Here is an 18515-nt window from a genome sequence, read left to right on the forward strand (position 1 = left end):
CGAATTTGGTGTCCTAAAAAAAGTGGTTCCACACCTATTTCTTTAAAAACACTTTAAATTGTGATAGGGTTGAGCCCCTACCATACCAACTCACCCGATAAGGATCAAACCCAATCCAAATAGGACACTCTCCATTCTCATCTTCTTCATTCTTCTACAAATTTCCACTTTCAAATCATTTTGAACTCTTCCTCTTCTTTCTTTTTTTTCTCTCGAAATTTCTCTCGTCGCTATGATTCCGTTCGTGCGATCGTCGTCTCGGAATTTACTCGCCCTTCTCAACCAAAACCATCTCTACCCATCTTTGCTCTCTTCTGTTTCGGAGTCTCCTGTGTGGATTGGATCTCTTTGGTCGACTCCTCGATTTGAATCCACGGAAGCTGTGCGTGATGTCGATCAACTGTATGTTCATGACAACGATGATCAGGTTTGGTGGCTGTTTTTATTAGTATTTTGAACGTTTTCTCTATCGTGCATGTGCGTGTGTTTTTTTTGCTTTAAATGAAAATGGTTAATACTTTATTTAAAAAATATTTTTAGTGGGTTTCAAAAATATTATCGAGCGGAATAAATTAACTTTATATAATAATTGTCACGTCAATTTTTTTATTATTTTAATTGAAAAAATTAATTTTTTTTATGGAATAAATTAAAAGTTAGATGTGATTCGATAAAATCCAAAACAAAATGTTCCTTTAAGTTCGAGATTGAACATAAATAAATAATTAATTAAATTTTAAACCTTAATCAAACACTAATTAATCCAAAATTAATAACTAAACTCGTTTTTATCTAAATTTGATTAATTATTTAACAATTTATCTATAAAAATAAATTTTTATTTTTTTTAGGTTAATAATTATAGAGAGTAAAAAATTGAAGTAATATTATAAAAATGGTTTTATTTACTAATTTTTATTTGTAAAATTGACAGTTTTGTCCCCACATTTTAATATATTGTTTATTTATTTATTTAATTAATTAAAGGATGTATTATATTGAAGGCTTTGTTTTTTTTTTTTTTTTTTTTTAAATGTGAATTTAATAATTAATTCATTTCTTTGTTTTTTAAAAAAGAAATAGAATTAGATTTAATTCTTTTAAAATTTATATTTTTTCTTCCCACTTCAAATAAATAAATAAATAAATAAATATATTACTTCATTTTGTTTTTGTAATTTTAAAATAAACTCTTTTATTTGATTTAATAAATAAAAATTAAATGTATAAGGAACAAAAATAAATTTTGTGAAGGTAAAAATACACTAAACAAAGTAATATTAAAATTTTTTCGGTAACTTTTCCACATATTCGTCTTAAGCTCGAAATTAATTAGTAACTTAAGCAACCCAAATAAAATTCATAATAACAGTCCAGTAGGATAGGATTGAGTTGTAACTGTATTTTTTTGGTTGGTCGTGTTGACCAGACAAAAAAAATGTCAACCTGTGAACCGACTCAAAATTTCAAAATTTTAACACGATTCGATCCCCACCAAAAAAAAAAAAAAAAAAAAACAACCCAACTCGACTTTTATGATTAGAGTTAGGTGGTCCGAATTAGTCAGATATCCGACATCTCTAATTCTAATTTTCTTTTTTAATTTTCTCTTTAAAAATTTTTTTTCTGTCTAAACCTTTGAATAATATTTTTTTCTGACTCATATATATATATATTATTCTTGGTAAAAGAATTTGCCAACCCATATCTTTATTAAACTTTATTCTCTCTGTAAATATTTATCTTATATATCTTTTTTAACCCAAACATGTTTTTTTTTTTATTTATAATTTTTATCTCACTACCATTTTTACTCAATATTTTCCCCTATTTTTAATATTTACTGTCCTTAATTTTTTAACACATTACTATATATATACATATGATAATGTTTAATATTAAAAGCTTGTCATGTCATATAAATAATGTCACAATAATTAATATCATAGCACATGATAATATTTAATATAAAAATGTTGTAAAATCATATAAAATAATGTCTATCTTCATAAAAATGTCGATAAAGAAAATGTTGATGGCAATGAATATTTAAACAAAAAATAAATATAGAATATATATTGACGTTTTTCTTACATTTTATCCATTTTCACGATATAATGAAAATATTGTTCACTTTTATATATGTTGAGTTTTTTTAACGCTCTCGATTTCAGTTAAGAAACTATTAATTGTTGTTGAAGTTTTTTTTTTTTTTTAAAAAAAAATATTTATTGTTATAGGAATTGGATTTCCCGGGAGGAAAAGTTCCATTTACTAGTGAAATGAGATTCATTGGTGAGTCGATGACTCAGAAGCGAGTTCCGTGTTATCGTGTTATTGATGAAATTGGAGAGACAACTACATCCAATAATTTCACGCAGGTATTATTTTCATTTATTTATTTATTTATATATTCCAATTTTCATTTGTGATATTCTACCTTGGTTTGGGAGGAGAACAAACCATCGTTTATAAAGGCGTGGAAACCTTATCCTAGCATTCACGTTTTAAAGCCTTGAGGGGAACAATATCTGCTAGCGGTGGATCTGAGCCGTTACAAATGGTATCAGAGCCAGATATTGGACGATGTGCCAGCCTCCTCGCTGTTCCCCCGAAGGGGGTAGACACGAGGCGGTGTGCCAGTAAAGATGCTGGCCCCAAAGGGGGGGGGGATTTGGGGCGGTCCCACATGAATTGGAGGAAGGTAAAAGTGCCAGCGAGGACGCTGGACCCCGAAGGTGGGTGGATTGTGATGTCCCACATTGGTTGGAAAGGAGAACAAAACACCATTTATAAGGGGGTGGAAACCTTACCAGCAGATGTGTTTTAAAGTCTTGAGTGGAAGTCCAAAAAGGACAATATCTGCTAGCGGTGTATCTAAGCCGTTACAACATCCTTAATATTTGTTTTTTTGTTCTTGATAGTTGAGCAAAGATGCAGGGATTAAGATGTACAAAGACATGATAACCCTTCAAACAATGGATACCATATTCTACGAAGCACAAAGGCAAGGAAGAATCTCATTTTACTTAACTTCATCGGGAGAAGAAGCCATTTCGGTTGCTTCGGCCGCTGCCCTTCACCCCGATGACGTCGTTTTAGCTCAGGTAAATGAAACGAGCCTTTACATGCATTAATCAGTTGAACTATGCTCAAGTTAGTCACGTTGATTTATTAGTTATGTTATCGAGAAAATTAAGATATTTATTTTTTTAACTGTGAATTGGGTTGACAGTATAGAGAGCCGGGAGTGTTGTTATGGCGTGGGTTTACGTTGCAAGAATTTGCAAACCAGTTGTTCGGAAACAAAAGCGATTATGGGAAGGGTCGACAAATGCCTATTCACTATGGCTCCAATCAACACAATTACTTCACTATTTCATCGCCTCTTGGGTAACTTTTTTCGTTCTATAAACACTAATCTCTCTTTACGACAATGATTTGACGTAACCTATCAACAACGAGAGACTAAATAAACACGAAACGTTTAAATGAGGTTTTAAAACCGTTTCTTTAGAAGTAAATAGTAAATGGTTATCCAAAACTGATCTTACTTTCTTTATGACGTTTTGATGTTACAGAACACAAATTCCACAAGCAGTTGGCATTGCTTATTCGCTTAAAATGGACAAAAAAGATGCTTGTGCCGTAGCTTATTTTGGAGATGGCACCACTAGCGAGGTAAGGTTTAGTCGCTAATGTTCGGGTATTTTCTTTTTAATTCATAGCTTAAAATATTTTAATCTATTTATTTTTCTCTTCAACTTTATTGATCCATAAATTAGGCGTGAGTTAAATAAACATTTTTTCGAGTATAATGAGAGTTAAATAAATATATTGAAAAAAATTAGATAATTTCCGCTAGTGAAATAAACATTTCTAATCTATACGGAAAATAATAATAATAAAAATAAAATAAAATAAAATAAATAAATAAATAAATAAATATATTTTTGAAATTTAAAATTAAGGATGAAATTGAATTGGATTTACAGGGCGATTTCCACGCGGGGTTGAACTTCGCAGCCGTATTAGGAGCGCCGGTGATTTTCATCTGCCGCAACAACGGCTGGGCTATCAGCACTTCCGTCCAAGAACAATTCCGGAGTACCGGATCCCCAAATTCCGTTCAAAATCCATAATCTCACGCTCTCAATTCGAAGCCCTAATTAATATCTTGGCGTTGATTTTGCAGGCGATGGCGTGGTAGTGAAAGGCCAGGGCTATGGAATCCGAAGCATACGAATCGATGGAAACGATGCCCTAGCCGTATACAGTGCGGTTCGCAAAGCTCGATCCATGGCGGTTGCAGAGCAAATGCCGGTTCTGATCGAGGCTTTGACTTACAGAGTTGGTCACCATTCTACCTCCGATGATTCCAGTAAGTACCGCGCTGTTGATGAGATTGAGCACTGGAAAATGGAGAGGAACCCTGTGAATCGCTTTGCTAAATGGCTTACTAATAATGGATGGTTGAGTGTAGAAGATGAGTCCAAGCATAAAACCACCATTAAAAAACAGGTCAGTTTTTTGCTTTCGCTTTTTGTTGGAATGTTTGAATTGTTAACTAAATTCTAGGAATAAAAACAAAGATTTGTGAATAACAATACAAGAAACTCAGGAGAATTAGTATACTTTTGTGATGAACTTCTTAGTTTGGATGAATTCTTGGGTCTGGTAATCAATGAGTTCATGCTATGATAGCCATGCCAACGTCCCAAGCATTGTCCTCTTTAAGTTTTTTCTTGTGAGCTTCCCCTCCAAGTTTTTAGAACGCGCGTCTGGTAGAAAGAGGTTTCCACAACCTTGTAAAATGCTTCCTTCCCCTCTCCGGCCAACGTGGGATCTCACAATCCACCCCTTCGAAATCTAGCATCCTCATTGAAACTCATTCCCTTCTCCAATCGATGTGTGACCCTCCAATCCACCCCCTTCGAGATTTTCCACACCCTTATAAAAAATGCTTCGTTTCCCTCTCCAACTAACGTGGAATCTCACAATTCACTCCCTTTGAGGCTCAGTGTTCTCGCTGACACTCGTTTCCTTCTCCCATCGATGTACAACACTCCAATTCACCTCCTTCGAGGTCTAGCATCCTTGCTGGCACATCACCTCTTGTCCACCCCACACCCTTGTAAAGAATGTTTCGTTTCCCCTCTCCAACCGATGTGGGATCTCACAATCCACCCTCCTCGAAGCCCAGCGTCCTCGCTAACACTCGTTTCCTTCTCCAATCGATGTGGGACCCTCCAATTCACCCCCCTTCGGGACCTAGCATCCTTATTGGCATATCGCTTCGTGTCCACTCCCTTTGGTGCTCAGCCTCCTCACTGGCACATTGCCCATCTGGCTTTGATACTATTTGTATCGGCCTAAACCCACCGCTAGCATATATTATCTTCTTTGGGCTTTCCCTTTTATGCTTCCCCTTCGTGGTGTAGTTGGTTATCACGTTAGTCTTACACAATAAAAGTCTCCCGTTTAAGTCTAGGCGACGCCATATTTGAAATTTTTACTTTACTTTTATTTTATAATCTTCATTCATTTTATACCTCTATAAGAAAACGTAAGAGTTTTAGAGCTTGATAAGCCCAGGAACCGTGCCCTCGAACACACAATGAGCATGGGCTTTTAAAACGCGTCTACTAGGGAGAGGTTTTCACATTCTCATAAAGAATGATTCGTTCTCCTCTCCAATCGATGCGATAAACATATTGTTTGATTGAATAAAATTCAAAAATAGAATTTCATTAACCCTATTGAGATTCAATGGTGCTGAATCTGCTAAAGCTACCCATTTTGTTGGTTCAGTTGTTGCAAGCAATCCAGAGTGCAGAGAAGACAGAGAAGCCTCCACTTTCAGAGTTGTTCAATGATGTTTATGACCATTTACCCTCAAACCTTCAAGAACAAGAGGAAGTACTCAGGCAAACAACGAAGAGGTATCCTCAAGATTATCCTTCTGATGTTCCTCTTTAGATTCTATCAAACATATTGTCAAGACTCCTAATGTGTGCATACTTATACTTGATTCAAACTCGAAGCTTGAGCCAAATAAGTGTAAACTCGTATGATTCGATATAATGTAATGTCGACTCTGTGAGTAATCATGCTCGTCGGGAACTCTTGCAATGATGATGTTCTTATGTAAATTGATATGAAATTCATAATCAAATTATTTGGACTTATGGGGGTGTGTTGTGTTCTTCGACCTAGATAGATGAACCTAGAGTTGACGTAGAACGCCTTAAGGTATACTCTTCCTATTCTCTCAGTAGAATTCATCAACACGAGCATGCCTTAAGGTACCTCCCTTTACGAGTTTTAGATATTGCATTGAGTTCACCTAGCAACTAATTCCTAGGTCACTGATAGTTTTGGGCTCAAATCGATGCCAACCTCAAATTTTGGAGAGGTTGGTATGTTGACTGTCACGGTTGCCCATGGCCGCTTGTTCGTTATATGCTGAAACCCTTTCCTTGTACTACTGCCTTCATGTTGTATAATTTTCTTCTTGCTTTTTCTAAGAGTAGGATGTTTCGGTAAAATCATGTCTACACCTGGTAGACATAGACATGAAATATCCCAAAATGTACTATAGAATGATGACTAGGTGTCAAATTCACCCTACCCGAAAAGTTATATACTGTTTAAGCCGTTGCATTTTGCTTGCATGCTATATAACACCGTTTTCAATCTCTCATTCAACCTTGTTTAAAACTCTCTTTCAAAATCTCTTTGCCCCGCTTTCTAAAACCTTCTTCTCAAATCGAGGCCAGAGGCTTGAGCATATGTTGCTCAGCCGTAGGCGACACATCCAAAGTTGGCTTGACTCACTCAGTGTCTAAGAATGAGCATCGCACAATTGCCAAATTCGCTACCAAAAAAAAAAAAAGAAAAAAAAAGGCGATTGTGATACCGACTAACCTCATATGAGGAAGTCGTGACAATCTTAAAATGTTTGTATTTGTAAAGTTATAAGTTCATGATAAATCAAAACACACACCAGAATAAATCAATTAATCATCAACCTAATAACGAAGACCGAAAGAAAATGTTTGTATTTGTAAAGTTATAAGTTCATGATAAATCAAAACACACACCAGAATAAATCAATTAATCATCAACCTAATAACGAAGACCGAAAGAATACAATTCTAGTTGAACGTAACTTATGATCCATAAAGGGAAGATTGAAGAAACTAGTAGCAAATTAAACAACACAATCCATTCTTGGATTCGAACTTGAGACGCACAATTTGTATAAAGCGATACGTCATTTAGGAAGCTGAAGATGGTTTCGTGTTTTCATGTACCTTCAACACAAGCTCATCAAAGCATTGCTCCACATTGACCCGAGTTTTCGCATTGCATTCGAGAAATAGACATCCATATTCTCGAGCATAATTGAAAGTTGAAGGATTTTTAGATGCAAAATTGAAAGTTCAGGCCTTTACTAACACTTCAAAACATACAATTTAGCCTCTTTCTTATATTCTTCGGGAGAACTTTCCTCCATTACAAAACAAAAAAACAAGCATCATATGGAGTGCAAGTGAGGACGTTGGTCCCGAAGGGGGTGGATTGTGAGATCTCAAATCGATTGGGGACGAGAATGAAACATTTTTTTATAAGGGTGTGGAAACCTCTCCCTAGCAGACATGTTCTAAAAACCTTGAGGGAAAATCCGAAAGAGAAAACCCAAAAAGAACAATATCGGCTAGTGTGGGCTTAATTATCACACTCATCACAGAATAAAATTGTCAAATAGACCACGATAATACGAGGTAACCACTTATGTGACAAGTGTTTGAATTTCAATTCAAGTAAAGGTATGGAATATGTGCTTACCTTATGTAAATCAGTCTGACGTGCTAGTAGCATAGACTGAATGATAAACTATGGAAAATATAAACAACAAGCTAAGTACAACCTAATCCTACATTATGAACCGAGGGGTTTAGTTATACACTCTAGTGTAGGAGCGTATAACGTCTAGGTATGGATAGGCTTATAAGACTAGCATGGATGGTAAGCCATGGAAGACCTAAAGCTAGAGTCAGTGTATGAGCACATAGCTTAAAAAATCATTACAAAGACTACTTTGACGAGAGCCTATAGGTTAGACTGCCTGTACCGATCACAATTGAGGGTGTGAGTGTGCATAGCTGTGCAGCTGCTAAGGTGCACTTAGATCGAGTCGTCTTCCTCTTTTTAATATCTTAAAATGCCGTTTTGGTGTATTTTGAGTAAATTGTTTGAACTAACTCGGGAGACACTATTATGTCAGTTTTAATTTATATTTAAATCTTAAAGATGCGATGAGATGAGAGCTTACAAGTAGATTGCTTAACGAGTATATTTATATACTCGCCCATTTCCTCTTTCTTTTTCAAGTGTCCGCAGGTTGTCGGTCAAGGTGGAGGAGTGTTCGAGAGCTATCTGGTCACAGAGGAGGGTCATTCAAAGTACTTTTCAAGAAAATACGGCAAGAACTATTAAATGGATCAACACGTGCTCAATAGAAGTCCTATATTGGAAGTGAAAGATATGACCCCTAAGTTGAATTTTCTTTTTCCCGATGCATAGGCCATGTTCACGTGACAAAAGTTAGATGATTAAATAATTACTACAACAACAATATAAATAGCTAGACACGTTATTAATCAAAACCCGTCAGTCTTGACTCACTGGTAATATTATAATTTTGGTGTTCGTTCAAACTCACCGCTATCAGATATTGTCTAATTTGACCCGTTACGTATAACCATCAACCTCACTATTTTAAAACGCTGTCTGCTAGACAGAGATTTCACACCCATATAAAAAATGGTTCGTTCCTCTCGTCTTGATTTCAAAATTATTTCAACAAGACGTGAGACGTTTACCGTGCCACCAACCTTGATTTTAATTACCATTTTCACTCATTTCCTCATTTTTACTCTATGGTCAAAATCAAATGCTTTATTATGGAGAATATTACACAAAACTTGAAATAATAGATATTAGAATTATTCATGCTTACAATAGAATAAATTATTTATAAAGTTAAATGTCATTTTTCAAACAATTTTTTTTTACTATTTATATCAATATTTTATTTTACTCTATACAAGTATTTCTTCAATTATTTAAAAGAATATATATTAAAAATAAAATTTTTAATAAATTATCTAAACAATTTGAACCGACCTAACTTACAGTATTTTAATGGTTAAGTTGGTTCGTGTTCATAATTTTTTAAATCGAAAAATATTTACGATCCAAACAATTTGATTGAATTTAAAAAATATTTTGAACAGATAATACGTGTATGGTTCATTTTGTTATTTTTATTTTTATTTGTATGGGAGGAAAATAAAGATTTGCTTCCGTAACAATTTCTCGACCCATAATCAACATAATAATCTTAAAATTAGGGTAGGATTGAGTCGTGTTCTAACCACATTCTCAGGTTAGTTGAGTTGACCCGACCATAAAAAAGTCAAATCACGAACCATCCAAAATCTTAATTTTACAAAAATTCAACCCAACCCAAATCACAAAAAAGAATATAACTCAACCCGACATTTATTAGTTGGGTTGACCCGACCAAAAAAAAGTCAAATCACGAACCACCCAAAATCTTAATTTTACAAAAATTCAACCCAACCCAAATCACAAAAAAGAATATAACTCAACCCGACATTTATTAGTTGGGTTGACCCGACCAAAAAAAAGTCAAATCACGAACCACCCAAAATCTTAATTTTACAAAAATTCAACCCAACCCAAATCACAAAAAAGAATATAACTCAACCCGACATTTATTAGTTGGGTTGACCCGACCAAAAAAAAGTCAAATCACGAACCACCCAAAATCTTAATTTTACAAAAATTCAACCCAACCCAAATCGAAAAAAAGAATATAACTCAACCCGACATTTATGGTCGGATTATCAGGTGATATGAACACGTTTAATAATTTTCAATTTTTGTATGGAAGGCATGAGAATTTAATTAAATAGAGGTTATAAATTGAGTAATTAGGCTAAAATTATGTACAATAATAGTGTTTATATATGTAATTAACAATAAGCGTCCTTAGAAGGCATTTATTCTTGAAATTCTTATCTATTATGTAATTTATATATTTACTTGGAAAATTAAAAGTATTTAAATGAAATTAATGATGAACATGTTTATTTTTCTCAAGAAATAGAAGTCAAAATTGTAATTAAATTAACATTTAATATATCATTCAATTCGTTAATGCAAATTTAGAGTTGAAACAAAATTTTCAACCGTTAAATTATAAGTTTAGTTTATGAACGTTCATGTTCGTATTCTTTAAAAAATATCTTATAGATCTCTGAAATTTCATATTTTTTTTGTGTATTTAATGTCAGCATTTTGAAAAACGTTCAACCCACAAACGGACTAGAGGGAATCACATGCTCGTTTTGAATGAAATTAGTAGAATATTTCCGCTCTCGATTATCTGGTTTGATTATTGTCTCGAGTACGTATTTTGAAGACTCCGTCGTATGAAAAAAATGTTAGTACTCTTTACACGAGTTAGATCCAAAAAGTTCATCGTTTCAATGCAAATTCGAGTATAACTCAATAGATAAGATATCGATTACTATTCTAAGAGTCGATGATTCGATTCTCGTGACGCCCACGACCTTTGAACTAAAAAGAATCAAAATTAAATATACGCTAACTAAAAAATAAAACCCTAATTTTTACAATAGATAAAGCCAAATTAATTACATCATAATATATCATACGCCATTTTTTTCACGACTCAACCCCAAGAAAATCTATGAACTTAATATCCTTCTTTTCAACCGATTCATTCGAAATCTCAAAATTAATCGATTTCGATCGATTATCTTTAAAATTTCTCAAATCTAACGAACTCTGATACCATCTTAAGAACAAAGACGACGGAAAATGGGGAAATAAGCTATTGTTCCACTGATTATTAGGGTTTTGATGTTCCCAGAATCTTCGAAACAATCCTCCACCGCAACCGCCGCCGTGCGTTCTTGTTCTTGCTATCGCCGATGCTGTCGGAGAGGATTTGGAACCGATGAAAAATTCAGGAAAGTTTAGTTTAGTTGCAGAGAAATTAGATTGTTGTCTTTGCTTTCTAGCCATTATTACGTGCCAATGATTCTTCACAGCGTTATCAGTTCTTCCCGGAAAAAGCCTTGCAATTAATGCCCATTTGTTGCCGTGAATCCGATGCGCCGTTAAAAGCCTCTCTTCTTCTTCTTCTGTAAACGGTCTTCTATTTATTCTCGGATCCAATTGATTAAACCATCTCAATCTACAACTCTTCCCTATAAAATTATCAACTTTATTATATAAAATAAAAACAATTTAATAAATAAATTCGGAAAGCATAATTTTTTTTTTCATTTTCCCGATAACAACAAGAACAAAAACAAGAACACGAAACAACATACCTGATCTTCCTTGCAGCTTCTCGGCAATGAAATTCCAGTTTTGTGCGCCATACTGTTTAACTAGCCGACGGAGCTTCTCGTCCTCGGTTGGGCGCCAGTGTCCTCGTGGGCACGACTTAGTATCATCCCCAGAAGTCGAAGCGGAAACGAGAAGGCCGTCCATAGCGGGTAGGTTGAGAATGGAGAAGAGATTTATATAAAGGAAGAAAGGAGAAAGTTGATAGGTTTGGTTTGAAGCTGTGGATGGTAAGTCACTTTTGTTGGTTTCACACGATTTTTATTTTTTATTTTTTTTCAGAATTTATTATTATTATTATTATTATTATTTTAACCTGTAATTAAATTTTTATTTTTTTTAAAACATATATTTAAATATATTACGAGGGTCCATGGTAATACGTTAAAATCAAACCTAGTCCCTATGGTTCGACATGTAGTTTAATTAACAACGACATTTCTCCTAGTAAATTTACAAAATATATATATATATATATATATATATATATATATATATATATATATATATATATAATTATTATTATCGAGTTTATTTTAATTTTTTTAATGTCTTATTCTTTAATATTCACGCGTTTTATTTTAATTTTAGGATACAGACAATAAATAAATTATTTAAATAGAAATTAAATATATATTTTTTTTGGTAGTAATTTTGTTTTTTGTTTTATTTGAAAAGTATTTTTGAAGAATAATTCTTGGTAACTTGTTAAAGTAATGATAATTATTCAATGGTTTTGATTGGTTATTCATAATATCTTAGTTTTTAATGTAATATAATGTTAATTATTCTAAAATATAGGTCAACCATAAAAAAAATTTAAAATAATTAATAAAATATTTTAATTATGAAAGGATAAAAATTTTGTTTTTATATAAAAAAAAAATATTTTGAATATTTGAAATATTTTAATTTTTGGGTCCATGTCTAAATATAGTTTAATCAGTCAAGTTTATGTCAAAATGAACATAGCTCAATGATAATTGATATGCATTCCTGTCTTTGAATTTAAATGTTTGAGTGCTCGTATTACCTCTAATGAATTCAAAATTTAGGAACGTAATTTGAACGTGAAATGACCAAGTAAACACAATATTATAAAAAACGACAAGTTTAACTATATGAACTACGTGTGTTCGTGTTCAAAAAATTTGATGATCTGAAAAAATGTGTGATCAACTCAACCCAACTCGTAAATTTTAAAATTTTATGAATTAAGTTAGTTTACGAGTCGCCTGAAAAGAAATGGAGTTGTAAATCTTAATTAAATGTTTGAAAATAAATATTTTTATTAAAAATAAAAATTTGAATAACAGGCTCAAACAACCCGAACCAACCCAACCCAGAAAATTATAGTCAGTTCGAGAGTTATTTGTGTTTAAAATTTGGTCGGGTCTAAAAAATTTCTGAACCTGACCCAACCTTTATTACGAACTTAACGTTCTGTATCTATTTAATCCTTAAACTTTAACAAATGTCTATAAGATCCACAAATTTTTAATTTTAAGTCGAATTGTATGTCTATTAGATACTCGATCTATTCAACATTTTTCAAAATTCACAGACGTACCACAAAATTGAGAATCTAGGGTTTGGCAAGCTGCGTTCCTCTAACGTATACCAAACAATTTCTCAATTCCCCGAGACGTTTTTTTTGTTGTTATTGTTGTTGTTGGCTTTAATAAATCTAAATGTCGTGCAACATCAGCATTTGAGAAAAAGATTAATAAATGGTTTCTTAAGTGATTAAGATTTGATACCCCACGAAACCAAACTCTTTACTTGTTCTTCGTGTTCTTCGTGTTCGTGTTCTTTTTTCTTTTTCTGCTAATTCTTGTCACCCAGGTGATTGGATTGGATTGATGATAATGGCGTAAAATGGTTCATGTATTTACATCATACTTTAATTAGTTGACCATCTCTATACCTCACCTAATTATATGAGTTTTTAATACCCATTTCCCTTTATTAATTGGGTATGACATCGGTATCTCCTCTTAATTTCCTTCTTCTTTCTTAATCCCTCAAACCCTTTCTTGTTCTAATCAAGTTTTATTTTTTCGGTCGTTTAGGGTTTATGGTTTAAGTCGTTTAGGGTTTAGGGTTTAGGGTTTAGGGTATAGTTTACTTTTGTCAAACGAGCAAAACTTGACGTGGTTGGGTTGATTGATTTGAGACACTCGATTAAGGTTTTGGTCTGAAAGAGGTGAGTTTAATCACGGTTTAACTAGAGATGTCCATGAGGTGGAGACAGAAAAGTCTTCCCTGTTCTCATTTTTTTTTTTTTTTTTTTTTTTTTTTTTTGCAGGAGTCCTTCATCCAGGTTCGGGTCCATAAGCAGTAACAATTGCCCTATAAAGACTCGCTTTCGCTACAGCTCCGGTGGGTTTCCTTAACCAAGCCACTGCCTATGAGTCGTCGGCTCATTCTTCAATAAGCACGTGGTCAGAGTCCTGGTTTCTTCCCACTTCTTAGAAGCTTACGGTTTCATGTTCTATTTCACTCACTGATGAGGGTTCTTTTCACCCTTCCCTCACGATACTACTTCACTATCGGTCACCCACGAGTATTTAGGGTTTCTTATTGAGAAATTTGTTTCCCATTTTTCAAACGGAGACCGAGAATGATCACCGTTCTCCGTCTCGTTTAGCTAGGAAGAAATCTCTTCTCATTCCCTCCCTCGTTCTCCGTTTTGAGCAAGGATTCTCCGCTTCATTCAAGGCAGATACCGAACCCCTAGTTTCATGACTATTATCACTCAATTCCATTTAAATAACCTCAAATTACCTATTTAAAAAAATTCAAGATTTACTTTTTTTTTTTTAATGTGAAAATCAATAGCCATTTCCTCTTAGGCTTTCATTATTAATTGGGTGTTAAATCGGCATCCACTCTTTAATTGATGGATCTTTCTCTTAATTATTCATTAATCTCATCATAACCCCTTTTTTGTTTGTATTACTTTGTTTTTTCTTTTGGTGGAAATTTTTAAAAGCTATATTTTCATTTTCGAGTCGATTCTCATCTAAAATCTCTTAATTTTAAGAAATATCAAATTGGTATTTAGAATGAACGACGATAATCGACCTAAAGGTATCAAATCAAAGAACACACCGCTTACAGTTGTATAGATCAATCGTGCTATACTCGACTATGTATAACTGTTGGATTCTAATTTTCGATATGTACACAATGTACAAGACAAAGAATAGAGATTACCACTTTGTATAGATCTGTCGTGCTATACTCGATTGATGTGGCAGATAGAAAAGAGCGATGAAAAATACTGTGGAAGAGCGCCCCATTACAGTGGTCTAGTGGGCTTGAACTTTAAAAATGAAGATCGAACCATTGACTTTTGAATAGCAATGTAACAGCCTAGATCCACCGCTAGCAGATATTGTCTACTTTGGGTTTTCCCTTTCGTGATTCTCTTCAGGGCTTTAAAACGCGTCTGCTAGGAGAGGTTTCTACACCCTTATAGACATCACAATCCACCCCCTTCGGGGCCCAACGTCCTTACTGGCACACCGTTTCGTGTCTACCCCCCTTCGGGGCCTAGCGAGAAGGCTGACACATCGTCCAGTGTCTGGCTCTGATACCATTTGTAACAGCCTAGATCCATTGCTAGCAGATATTGTCCTCTTTGGGCTTTCCCTTTCGGGATTTTCTTCAAGGCTTTAAAATACGTCTGCTAGGCGAGGTTTCCACACCCTTATAGACATCACAATCCACCCTCTTCGGGGCCCAGCGTCCTTACTGGCACACCGTTTCGTGTCTACCTCCCTTCGGGGCCTAGCGAGAAGGCTGACACACGTCTAGTGTCTGGCTTTGATATCATTTGTAACAGCCAAGATCCACCGCTAGCAGATATTGTCCTCTAGGGCTTTCCCTTTCGGGATTCTCTTCAAGGCTTTAAAACACGTCTGCTAGGAGAGGTTTCCACACCCTTATAGACATCACAATCCACTCCCTTCGGGGCCCAGCATCCTTACTGGCACACCGTCTCGTGTCTACCCCCCTTCGGGGCCTAGCGAGAAGGCTGACACATCGTCCAGTGTCTGGCTCCTGATACCATTGGTAACAGCCCAGATCCACCACTAGCAGATATTGTCCTCTTTGGGCTTTCCCTTTCAGGCTTACTCTCAAGACTTTACAACTTGTCTACTACGAGAAAGTTTCCACACCCTTGTAAATGATGTTTTTGTTCTCCTCCCCAACCAACGTAGGACATCACAAACAATTAATGACTTTATCGGCTAACTATGTTCATATTAACCAACTGGTTTAAGACAGTTTTACGTCGAGACCTCTTTCTTCTACTTTGACTCGTACATATTTGAATTCCGATTAGGTCTCCCGCAATTTTCAAACTTTTTTTTTCCCTTTTTTTCATTTGAAAACTTGTTTAAGTACCTAAATTATGACCAAAAGGTTAGTTTTGGGTATTTGTCAACAAATTTATGTAATTTTCTTTGATATAGAATTTTTATGTCACGTAATTGTACTTATTTTGTCAACCAAAGCGTTCTAAGGGCTTGGAAATTAATTATTAGAGATGAGAATTCAATAATATTTGAAGAAATTAAAGCCTTCTAGAAATACATTACTTAAGATTTTTCTTTAATTATTATTATGAGTTGTGTTATTTAATGGGTATTATACATTACACCTTTGCTTTATTTTTCTTGGTGGGAAAGTAATTTGAATGTAATAGTTGGAAAAAGAAACATGGTCGGCTTTCTTAGCTCGGTTTGGCTTCAGTTGGTTCGACTTGTTTGGATCGTTTTGACTGTTTTAGAAGCTCTTTTTACTCAATTAAGGCTAGAAAATACGTATAACTGCAATTTAGACACTGCTTAAGAGTAATATTATGATAATTAAGTGATGATGACTCGAGAATAGATTCTAAGCTCAATTTTATGAATGAATGAAATTTCGTACGTGAATCTGAATTTAGGAACTTTCAGCCAAAGAAAGCTTAGGAGCACCAAAATGAGTCTGAAACTGTATGTGAGCTTACGGTTGGAAAACTTATGAGTTAGTGATATAAACCAAGAGACTTGGAAAATGTAGTAAAATGAGCATTTGTGCTTTCTTTAGCCAATGACTAAGTTTCTTTGCAATTCTATGTAGTTTAGGTTGCATGTAGAATCATTCAAGCTTGACATGATCAATCTTGTTTGTGAAGTAATTCGAATCTCAAACAAGTGTTCTTGCGTTAAGATATTTGATCAACAGGAATCATTCAAGCTAGACATGATCGATCTTACTTGTGGAGTGATTCGAATCTCAAACAAGTGTTCTTGCCTTGAGATATTTGATCAACAAGAATCATTCAAGCTAAACATGATCGATCTTGTTTGTGGAGTGATTCGAATCTCAAACAGGTATTCTTGCCTTGAGATATTCGATCAACAAGGTAATCTGAATATTACTCCCTTTGTAGTGATTTCTTATCATTTGGCATCCGAGTTTTCCAATAAGTTGATTTCATATCATTTGGGTTGGACGAAATTGATTGATGCATGAAAATACATATCAATGCATGTACTTTTTGTTTTGTTGATTATGTTTGCTGTGTTAATATGATCGTAAGGAATTTATGTTTAAGTCTTGTATGCATTGTTATAACCCAAAATTAAAAAGAAAAAAAATAAAGAAAAGAATGAGAGTCTCACGTTTATTAGGTTAAGAAATTGGGAATCCATTATAAGTGGAAGATCCCGTGGTTTTTTGAGTTACAACAATTCCTTCTTTTCATTCCATTTGAGCGGTTTGGAGTCTATAGGATAATACATTTTCTAATAGCTCTAGGTCAACTCTTCGGCTAATCCGGCTTGGGTCTGATACGCTCAGACACTTTTCTACTAGTTTCAACTCTTCAAAGGTGTTTAAGGTTAGTATGACTATCTTTTAGCTAATTTAAAATATTTGGAGTTCAATAACGGTCAAGAAAAGTAGGTCCCATCGATCATGAAACACGTGGTATATGGTTGCATTTTTCAATCTCAACAATGGACTCAAAGTGTAACAAACGATTCTCTTAGGATAGGACGACTTACTAACTTGTGAATGCAATACTTCAATCATATAACTCGACGAACACTACTTGAACTGTGCCCGAAAGAGAAAATGGTTGGAGGGAAACATTTCGAGTGTAAAATATATGCATCATTTTTTTCTTTTCGGGTATCATTTAATACACTAGGTGAAGGTTTTTTTAACTTGATTCTAACTCCCTCGTGTCCCCTTTTTCTCCATCAAATTCGTGTTTCTTTTTCAAGGTGTCGTTGTGATGTCCCACATTGGTTGGGGAAGAGAACAAAACACTCTTTATAAGGGTGTGGAAACCTTCCCCTATCAGATGTTATCAGAGCCAGACACGGGACGATGTGTCAGCTTTCTCGCCCTTCCTCGAAGGGGGGTAGACACGAGGTGGTGTGTCAGTAAGAACGCGGGCACCAAAGGGGGTGGATTGTGATGTCCCACATTGATTGAAAGGAAAACAAAACACTTTTTATAAGGATGTGGAAACCTTCCCGTAGCAAACAGGTCATTACAGTAGCACCAAGATAATTCGTTTCTTGTTTTTCTCCGAAATTGTACGTATCTTTGTGGTAAAAATAAAAGTGAGTAACACGGTAAGTTATCGATAGAAACTGTCTATCAACATATTATAGATTATCTCCAAAATTTTTAGGTTTTTTTACGTAATAACGTTACTTTTGAAAGTTTAAAGTTATTAAAAAAATAATAATAAAAAGAAAAAGAAAAAAAAAATGGTAACCTCCTACCATCCAAAAAAAAAAAAAATTCTATTTTACAGTAAAAGTTCTTTTTACATATAAAAAAAATAGAGTTTTTTCATAAATCTTCGGTAGACGTATACTGTTCTGCCCGCGGTATTGCACATATTCAAGCCCATAATCTGTCTGTTATATTGCACAGATTCAAACTCACAAGAAGTAATATTATTGTTTTTGGATACGTAAGTCAATTTTCAAATTCACTCTAGGTCAGAATTTCATTAATTTCCTTAC

The 18515-nt window shown here is 34.3% G+C and overlaps 2 protein-coding genes across 2 annotated transcripts; one reads left to right on the forward strand and one right to left on the reverse strand.

Annotated features, from left to right (window-relative positions):
* The first annotated feature begins 86 nt into the window (after positions 1–86).
* On the forward strand, positions 87–6188 carry LOC111797572 (2-oxoisovalerate dehydrogenase subunit alpha 1, mitochondrial). Its single transcript, XM_023680619.2, has 8 exons — positions 87–427; positions 2241–2381; positions 2925–3107; positions 3236–3393; positions 3582–3681; positions 3996–4107; positions 4196–4521; positions 5812–6188. Exons 1-8 carry the CDS (start codon positions 233–235, stop codon positions 5977–5979), a joined length of 1383 nt encoding a protein of 460 aa, XP_023536387.2. The 5' UTR covers positions 87–232; the 3' UTR covers positions 5980–6188.
* Positions 6189–10562: 4374 nt separating this feature from the next.
* On the reverse strand, positions 10563–11637 carry LOC111796815 (transcription factor MYB117). The gene is made up of 2 exons (XM_023679582.2): positions 11457–11637; positions 10563–11330 (listed from the first exon to the last, which is right to left on the reverse strand). The coding sequence occupies exons 1-2, from the start codon at positions 11617–11619 to the stop codon at positions 10783–10785; spliced, it is 711 nt and encodes a 236-aa protein (XP_023535350.2). The 5' UTR covers positions 11620–11637; the 3' UTR covers positions 10563–10782.
* Between the last annotated feature and the right edge of the window lie 6878 nt (positions 11638–18515).

The sequence above is a fragment of the Cucurbita pepo genome, chromosome 6 (assembly GCF_057944985.1).
Source record: "Cucurbita pepo subsp. pepo isolate OVF chromosome 6, ASM5794498v1, whole genome shotgun sequence".
In the NCBI taxonomy this organism is placed as follows: domain Eukaryota; kingdom Viridiplantae; phylum Streptophyta; class Magnoliopsida; order Cucurbitales; family Cucurbitaceae; genus Cucurbita; species Cucurbita pepo.

Excerpts from the sequence above, each read along its gene's own strand:
- LOC111796815 (XM_023679582.2), bottom strand. The coding sequence starts at position 11,619 with ATGGACGGCCTTCTCGTTTCCGCTTCGACTTCTGGGGATGATACTAAG. Across the intron at positions 11,331-11,456 it reads GAAGCTGCAAGGAAGATCAG|GGAAGAGTTGTAGATTGAGA; the intron begins GTATGTTGTTTC and ends ATAATTTTATAG.
- LOC111797572 (XM_023680619.2), top strand. The coding sequence starts at position 233 with ATGATTCCGTTCGTGCGATCGTCGTCTCGGAATTTACTCGCCCTTCTC. Across the intron at positions 428-2,240 it reads TTCATGACAACGATGATCAG|GAATTGGATTTCCCGGGAGG; the intron begins GTTTGGTGGCTG and ends TTATTGTTATAG. Across the intron at positions 4,108-4,195 it reads CGTCCAAGAACAATTCCGGA|GCGATGGCGTGGTAGTGAAA; the intron begins GTACCGGATCCC and ends TTGATTTTGCAG.